Source organism: Cervus canadensis, chromosome 1 (genome assembly GCF_019320065.1).
Source record: "Cervus canadensis isolate Bull #8, Minnesota chromosome 1, ASM1932006v1, whole genome shotgun sequence".
Taxonomy (NCBI): Eukaryota; Metazoa; Chordata; class Mammalia; order Artiodactyla; family Cervidae; genus Cervus; species Cervus canadensis.
Genome location: NC_057386.1, coordinates 102,884,307 through 102,892,646, shown reverse-complemented (window position 1 = coordinate 102,892,646; position 8,340 = coordinate 102,884,307). Strand labels below are relative to the sequence as shown.

The 8,340-nt window shown below is 46.1% G+C and overlaps 1 protein-coding gene across 2 annotated transcripts; it reads left to right on the top strand.

The window, feature by feature from the left end:
- The first annotated feature begins 1,724 nt into the window (after positions 1-1,724).
- On the top strand, positions 1,725-5,408 carry RAN (RAN, member RAS oncogene family). 2 transcript variants are annotated; one of them, XM_043488822.1, is made up of 7 exons: positions 1,725-1,836; positions 2,470-2,515; positions 2,960-3,044; positions 3,125-3,250; positions 4,427-4,614; positions 4,742-4,912; positions 5,002-5,408. In XM_043488822.1, exons 2-7 carry the CDS (start codon positions 2,480-2,482, stop codon positions 5,044-5,046), a joined length of 651 nt encoding a protein of 216 aa, XP_043344757.1. In that variant the 5' UTR covers positions 1,725-1,836; positions 2,470-2,479; the 3' UTR covers positions 5,047-5,408. The 2 variants fall into 2 exon arrangements, with proteins under 2 accessions (XP_043344757.1, XP_043344765.1); XM_043488830.1 differs by lacking the exon at positions 1,725-1,836 and adding an exon at positions 1,984-2,006.
- The last annotated feature ends 2,932 nt before the right edge of the window (positions 5,409-8,340 follow it).

The following is an 8,340-nucleotide window of genomic DNA, read 5'->3' as shown; positions in this document are numbered from 1 at the left end:
TGTGTTGTGCCCAATTTGCATCACTTAGATTCCCAGGAGACCTGCTAGCAAACATGCTCAGGACTGCGTGGCTAACTCCTTGGCCATTTGGGTTCTCTTTGCTCTGGGAAGAGTCCCCATGGGGGAATCTTTTCTGGGGAACTTAACTATCCTGATAGGGCCATTGGCTGCCTGCTCTTACTGTCAGCCATAGATGCTTGGCTGGGGAGGAGCAGGGGGCGGGTGGGGGCAGGTGGGGGCGGGTGGGGAACCAACATAGTAGTTTAAGAATCTGGGTTGATTCATGTTGAGGTTTGACAGAGAACAGCAAAATTCTGTAACGCAATTATCCTTCAATAAAAAATAAATTAATAAAGAAAAAGAATCTGCAGATGGCATAGAGAACAGACTAATCCACATGGGATGGGGTGGAAGAAGAGAGCCAGGGCAGAATGGAGAGAGTAGCATGGAAACATACACACAAGCGTATGTAAAATAGATAGCCAGTGGGAATTTGCAGTATGACTCAGGAAACTCACACCCTGAGAGGGTGGGATGGGCTAGGAGGTGGGAGGGAGATGGAAGGGGGACAGAATATATGTATACCTATGGTTGGTTCATGTTGATTATGGCAAAAACCAACACAATATTGTAAAGCAATTATCCTTCAATTAAAAAATAAATGAATTTAAAAATTTTTATACTTTAAAAAGACGTATCTGGGGCAGGGACTTCCCTGGTGGTCCAGTGGTTAAGCTTCTGCTCTCCAAATGCAAGGGGTAGGGGTTCAATCCCTGGGTGGGACCTAAGAGTTATTTATTTTGGAGGCTGCAGCATGAAATAAATTAATAAATAAACCCTAGCATTAACTATAGTCATCAGGTTGTGCCTTACATCCCTTAAAAAAAGAAAAGAATCTGTGGCTGTCCAGACAAATGTCAAAAGTTGGCCTTGTATTTACGCTGTGAGATTGGAGGACTGCATTCAGCCATCTTGCTGAAAGCAAAGGAATGTTAATAAACTCATACTTGTTGAGCTTGAGGTAGTCTCACTTCCTATCTCTGACCAAGATGAGAGGTGGCCCCAAAAGATTAAGTATTATGCGTGGTCAGTTGTCTGGACCCTTGATAGCCTTATCCCTGCAAGCGTCTGGAACCTAGTCATTGATTGCATCCCTATTTGTCACTAAGATGAAAAGAGCTGCCAAGGTTGGACACACTAAATTTCATCATCCTTTTTGCAGAATAAGGCCACAAAAGCTGCTGACCACTTAGATGTTCTAAAGAAAAGGTGGCTGGCTTTCTACTTCCGGTAAGTTCCAGACTGATAACGGGGGCGCCGGGATGGAGCGGGAGGGGAAGGGGGATGGGGCGACCCGCACCCCAACATGGCGCCCGCCCCGGGCCTGCGTGCCGTGTCTGTACGCGGGGGCAGGGCCTTTGTGTGGGCCACCCCGCGAGTTTCCCGCCCAAGGGGGCCTCGGCTTCTCCTCCCAGTTCTGTTCCCGCGGTGGCAGCAGGGCGCGCCGCGTCGCCGTCCGCGCATGCGCGCGCGCGAACCCGCCCCCGGGCTGGCGCACATGGCCTCGTGGGCCGGCGTGCGTGCGCGCGACCGCGTTGCCTCCCTCTCCCGGTGCGCCTAGAGCCTCTCCCTTACGCGGCAGGCCGACGGGTGAGGCCGCCGAAGCTTGGGCGGCCTGCGTGCGCGCGCGCGTCGGGCCACGTGGGAGCGGCGCGGCGCCGTTGCCCCGCCCTCCCTCAGCGCGCGCCGGCGTCGGCTGCGTCTCCGGGCATTTGAATTGCGCTTCCGCCATCTTTCCAGCCCTCAGTCAGACGGGCGCGGAGACGCTTCTGGAAGGTAGTGGGGACGGGGCGGGGGCCGTGGGGCTGGGGCGGGGGCGGGTGTTGGGGGGTCCAGGCAGCGGCGGGAGGCGGCCATGAGCAGGCGGTTTACCGAGTCCTCTGGGCGGAGAGTTCTCCTCTCTCCCCTGCCGCGGAGGCCGTGAGGGCGCCGGGACGCGAGCTGCGGTGGGTCGGGCGGGCTATCGGTGCGGAGGGTTGGCCGGCGTACCGGCCGCTGGGGAGGAGGGGAGATGCGGCCGGGCGGAGGGCCGAAGGGCGGCTTGGGGTAGGGCCGTGGGACGGACAGGATGGCGCGGCCTGGCCGCTGGCGGTGACCAGGCGCTTTCCGCGCCTCGGCCTCCACGCCGAGCGGGCCTCTTCTCCGCTCGGTCTCCGCTTCGAGCGGTGCGCGCCACGATCCGGTGGCCGAGGAGTCCTGCCGGAGAGCGATGCCACCATCGCCATCGCGCTCTCTTCGGCCCCCGCCCACCCGCATGTGTGTGTACTGGCGGTAGGAGATGGGATGCGGGCGGCCGGGCTTTTCGGTGGAGGCCTTTGTGGGCCTGGGCACGTGGGGCGGGTCTGGCCATGCGGCCCCCGGCCCGCGCCGCCGTGCAGTGGGCCTTACTTCTTTTTCCTTTCCTCGCAGTAACATCGCGATGGCTGCCCAAGGAGAACCCCAAGTTCAGTTCAAAGTAGGTAACGCTCGTGAGTTGAGGGTGTGCTGCAGTGAACACGAAGGGCTCTGAAGGAGAGGCAGCTTTGGGGGGGCACTCTAGTCCAGACAGTCTTAATTGCAGTATCTCCTTTATGACCGCAAGCGCGTGCGGACGGCCTGCTTCGTCAGCCAACGTGCTCCTGCTGCGGCAGTGCCTTCGGTCCCCCGATAACGAGATGGGGGTGCTGGCCCCACCCTGCGGACAGGGAAGCAGGGCTCAGAAAGTTTCGCTGATTCAAGTCGTTCGTTAGATGGGACAGGGCCGCTTGATTAAGGTTCTTTGTTGTCAGTGTATTTAGGTAGTATATAAACTTTTGTTGTGTAAGTTAAATTGTGCAGAAAATCTTAACAGCGTCATAATCCTGGGGTCCTGAAGTGTTACATGTTTTGGCGTTTACTTCAAAAATGTGGTTTCCGACAGCTTGTTTTGGTTGGTGATGGTGGTACTGGAAAAACTACATTCGTGAAGCGTCATCTGACTGGTGAATTTGAGAAGAAGTATGTAGGTAGGTGGGGGGAACCATTTGTGGACATGTGTGTAAAATATTTGCGTTCCATTGACTAACTTGCAATCCCTATGTTCCAGCTACCTTGGGTGTTGAGGTCCATCCTCTTGTGTTCCATACCAACAGAGGACCTATTAAGTTCAATGTATGGGATACAGCTGGTCAGGAGAAATTTGGTGGACTGAGAGATGGCTATTATATACAAGGTAGGTATCTGATTTGTAATAAGTTTTTGAGAGGATTTGTAGCTTAGTCTCCGGGGTTACTTAGGAAGAGATCTACTCAAGTAAAGATGTTGGTAATGCTGACTGAATTGGAAATTATGTGATTCAATTCAATTCAAAACATGTACTGACTCCAGGGAGTTGACCATTTGAGGGGAGGAAAATTTCGTGAAGGTTGTCTTGTGCCATTTGATTGATTACATGCTTGTGTCATGATAAGGCCCTGTTTTGAAATACACTGTATAGTTTTAAGTTGAGGCTCTTAATTTGAAGACAGCAACAGACAGCTGTTGCTACAGCTTCAGTAGAAGTTTATGTTTGGGCATATGTTTGGTGGTTGCCAATAATTATTTCTTGTGCATTCTGTTAAAAAGGTAGTGAACCTTTTGATGGGCTTCGTTGGTGGCATAGTGGTAAAGAAAGAACTCTTATGCCAATGCAGGAGACACAAGTTCGATCCCTGGGTCAGGAAGGAAATGGCAAACCAGTCCAGTTTTCTTGCCTGGGAACTCCCATGGACAGAGGATCCTGGTGGGCTAGTCCATGGGGTTGCAAAAGAGTCAGACATGACTTATGGACTAAGACAACAACGACCTATTTGGTACTGGGCCAGAGGAGCTAGGCTTTCTATCTTATAAAATGCTGTTACAAAACCAGCTGATTTCTCTTTGATTGTACTAGATTTTGCAGAGTATTTTTTTGAAAATGTTTGATTTTAAATTTAAAAAGACAAAGTAAATAAATGCTTGTTAAACTGAGCGAAAAAGATGAACAGAAAATACTCATCTAACACTCTTGCTCATTTGATGAAAATTGTTGGAAATCTTTCCATGTCTTTTGCTTTTACTTGAGTGCATATAAATGCAAGGGTCTTCTCCCCTCCCCCCACCCCCAAATTCTTTAGTTAAAAATCCATAATATATTATGCTAAGCAGCTTTATCATGGCTGTTTTTCAAAGGATAGATTTCTAGATACTTAGAATATGGGAGGTGAATTCTGAAATGGTGCTGTTATCATTGATCGACTTTAGATACATTCTGAGGCTGAGACAGTTTATGAAGTATTGTAGATGGAAAGATTAAATAGAAATGGTAAGCATTTTTCTTTATGTAGTAAATTCACAGGCATGTACTGATCACTGTGAATATTTCTTTCAGCTCAGTGTGCCATTATAATGTTTGACGTAACATCAAGAGTTACTTACAAGAATGTGCCTAACTGGCATAGAGATCTGGTACGAGTGTGTGAGAACATCCCAATTGTGTTGTGTGGCAACAAAGTGGATATTAAGGACAGAAAGGTTAAGGCAAAGTCAATTGTCTTCCACCGAAAGAAGAATCTTCAGGTATGTTTCTTAAAGCTTATAGAATTTTAATTCTTTAGTTAAAATTATGATGCAAGTCCATTAAAGTGATTTATTAATGTGTTTGATGTATGGGTTTTTAAAATTAACTCACCATTCTTTTAAACAGTACTATGACATTTCTGCCAAAAGTAACTACAACTTTGAAAAGCCCTTCCTCTGGCTTGCTAGAAAATTGATTGGAGACCCTAACTTGGAGTTTGTCGCCATGCCTGCTCTTGCCCCGCCAGAGGTGGTCATGGACCCAGCCTTGGCAGCACAGTACGAGCACGATTTAGAGGTATGGTGTTTATGTCTCAGTGATGAGTGCTTTTAGATTCCTGGTGCTTTTCATGTGGAGCATTGTAACATTTCCATCTCTTCGTCTAGGTTGCTCAGACAACTGCTCTCCCGGATGAAGATGATGACCTGTGAGAAAGTGAAGCTGGGGCCCAGCGTCAGAAGTCTAGTTTTATAGGCAACTGTCCTGTGATGTCAGTGGTGCAGCGTGTTTGCCACTTTATTATATAGCTAAGCAGAACATGTGCTTAATCTTTGGATGCTGAAGGAGATGGATGGGCTTTGGAGTGAATGTGGCAGTTTAAAAAAAAAAAAAACCTTCATTTTTTGGACCTGCATATTTAGGTGTTTTGGAACACAGTTGTTTCCTCCTTGAGTTTCAAATATAAGACTGCTATAGTCACATGACAATATTGAGAGGTGGAATCTTGTTTGTTACTGTCATTCCCATTCCTTTTCGTTTAGAATCAGAATAAAGTTGTATTTCAAATATCTAAGCAAGTGAACTCATCCCTTGTTTAAATGAGCATTTTAAAACCGCTAACAGGGAAAGTTGTGCCATGTTACTATTTGAATTGCCTTTGCTATTACCACTTAACTTGATGTCATTGGGTTAAATGCTCCTAATTTTTTGTATACTTGAATCATTTCACATAACGTAATGACAAGTGAACAGTATTGTATTTGATAAGAGGTGTAAGTACTATCAATAGTTAGGCTAAAATAACACCAACCCCACCTGCCTTTGGGCTTAGGTAGTGTCACCTAGGGATGAGATTTATGTGACCTGTCAAAGGTGGTACCTGTTTCAGATGTTTCAAACAGATATCTTAATTATATTTGCATCTTATGGCAGAAGTAACCATTTTCTAATGTAGAGCTTGTCAAAGTCCAATGAAATCATACAAATGGTTGCAGGAACTTGAGGGACATCTCGTCTGTTAAATATGAATATAATTGTGCATTTACTTTTGTTTTTTGATGTTACATGTTTAATGTAAAGTTGGCATTCTAGGAAGATGTTCCATGTTTACCTGCTGTTAAGTACTCCCCAGCTTTAAAGGTTATCAAAGATTAAGGATTTCAATGGCTATATCACAGCTTTGGTGATTTTTCTCTCCCCAAAGAATTTTTCTGGGTGGTGCAAGAACACCACAGGATGCTGCAGCATAAAAGTAGGTCTTAGGTAAGCCTCTTAGTGATGTGAACAGACTGCCAAACTTTCAGTAGATTAACCACTTAACGTTGTATGGTTTCCACATGTAAACATGAATTGGGTCTGTCTTGCCTGAGTTTGATCTCACTGACACCATACTGTAGCAATTAGAAATCAAGACAAGCTATTTTCCTCTTGTAAGTACTACTGTACTATAGTTCAGTTTACCAAAGTTCTTTAGATGTCCAATTATCCTTAAATGATTACTTTCCTACCTAGAAGTAGGGAAGGATCCCATTTAAGTATATGGAAAAATCGACTGTAAAGGGTAAAATTGGATACATTTTAATTTGTTAAAATATTGAATAAATATTAATAGATTCACTTACAGATTTGAATTGATGTATATGCTATGCTATATTCAGTTCAGAACCACACTTTAACAGATACGAAGTTTCCCATGATCAGATGAAATCTTTCATTGAGATACATGAGGGATATGTATTTGTAACCTTATGTAGAATGCCAGTATGACTAATACTCTGAAGCCTAAATGTAACAGTAAAATTTTGGGAGCTACTTGGAGGTGGGAGAGAATTTGAGTCATTCTTGGAAGAAAATTGCAAAATATACTGCTTCTACTTTGCCTGGATTTTCTGGATCATCTGGTGTTAATTACCTTGTGGGGGATGCATTTTTCTGTCTAGTTCACACAAATGGGGAAATTTCCCCTTCAATTTCAAATCTGGTGTATAATGGGAGGAGCCTACAGTTGAAAGCCAAGTTGGTATTAGCTTATTAAAACAAAACTGGTAAAAGTAAACATAAAGTGTTTCTGAAAGCAGTTTTGTGATGTTCCTTGGCCAATTTTTAAGAAACCCTTTTGGTCCTGTTGATCTCAGTATCTAGGAAAGGGCAGAGATTTCCAAAAATGTATTAGAGTTGCAAAGACCAATTTCCTGGCTGATCTTGTGTGTGCATCAGATTCTCATAGTGAGAATTTCTTGTTTTCTTTTGTAAAGAAAGATGACTTCAAGAAATAGTAATGAGCACGTGGGTTAAAATTGGTTCGACTTGCTAGTTGTACATCTGAAACTGACCTTGACTTTTGAAGATGCCTTCACCTGTGTTGTGGCTGCAGGCATCCTCCTTGGTAGAACAACTTGGGACTCATCCTAAAATTACGTGACAGGCAAGCACTGCTAACAAAAGGCTATGCGTGTTAACCTGCAAACCCAAAGCTGGTTTGGGGATGAAAAGACCCTGGTTGTTTGTATCTTCTCACTAGTTAGGGCTCTGAGTTATCCTTGGCAGCTCTGCCTGCTAGGTCCCTGTCATTCCAGGCTTTAGTTTCTTTCCAGAACCTGTACCTATTGAAGTAAACTTAATAAGTGCTGCAGCTCCTTTATAGCTCACGCATGGAGTGTTAAACTGGCTCCAGTTTCCCTTGTGAGTTGAATTGTGGAGGACTGTTGAAGAGTCCCTTGGACTGCAAGGAGATCAAACCAGTCATTCCTAAAGGAAATCAACCCTGAATATTCATTGGAAGGACTGAACACTTTGGCCTCCTGATGTGAAGAGCCAACTTGCTGGAAAAGACTTCAGCTGCTGGAAAGGTTGAGGGCAGGAGGAGAAGGGGGTGACAGGATGAGATGGTTGGGTAGCATCACTGACTTGATGGATGTGAGTTTGAGCAAACTGGGTGATAGTGAAAGAAGCCTGGTGTGCTGCAGTTGATGGGGTTGCAGAGTCAGACCCTACTCAAGTGACAGCAGCAACAAGAGTCCCTGCTGTGGCCGTGTCCCTGAGCCGCCTCAGCTCTGGTCAGAGCAGTGAATTTGCATCTGACATTGTCTCTCTCACTAGTCTAATTGTCATGAAGGCAAGGATTATGTCTTGCTGTGCTGTGCTTAACGCTCAGTCGTGTTCAGCTGCAACCCCAGGAACTGCAGCCCGCCAGGCTCCTCTGTCCATGGGGATTCTCCAGGCAAGAATACTGGAGTGGGTTGCCATGCCCTCCAGGGAATCTTCGCAACCCAGGGATTGAACCCAGGTCTCCAGCATTGCAGGTGGATTCTTTATCATCTGAGCCACCAGGGAAGCCCTGTCTTGCTCAGTTGTGTCCCTTAAATCTCTCATTCCTGAGGAGGAAAGGAATTCGGGGGTTGGAGATGAGGGGTGGGATTGTTGGGAATGGGGTGGGAAGTGGCAGGGAGGATTTTATGTCATTACGGTCTGGTATTTTGAAGTATCTCCCTCTTGGGATTTGTAGT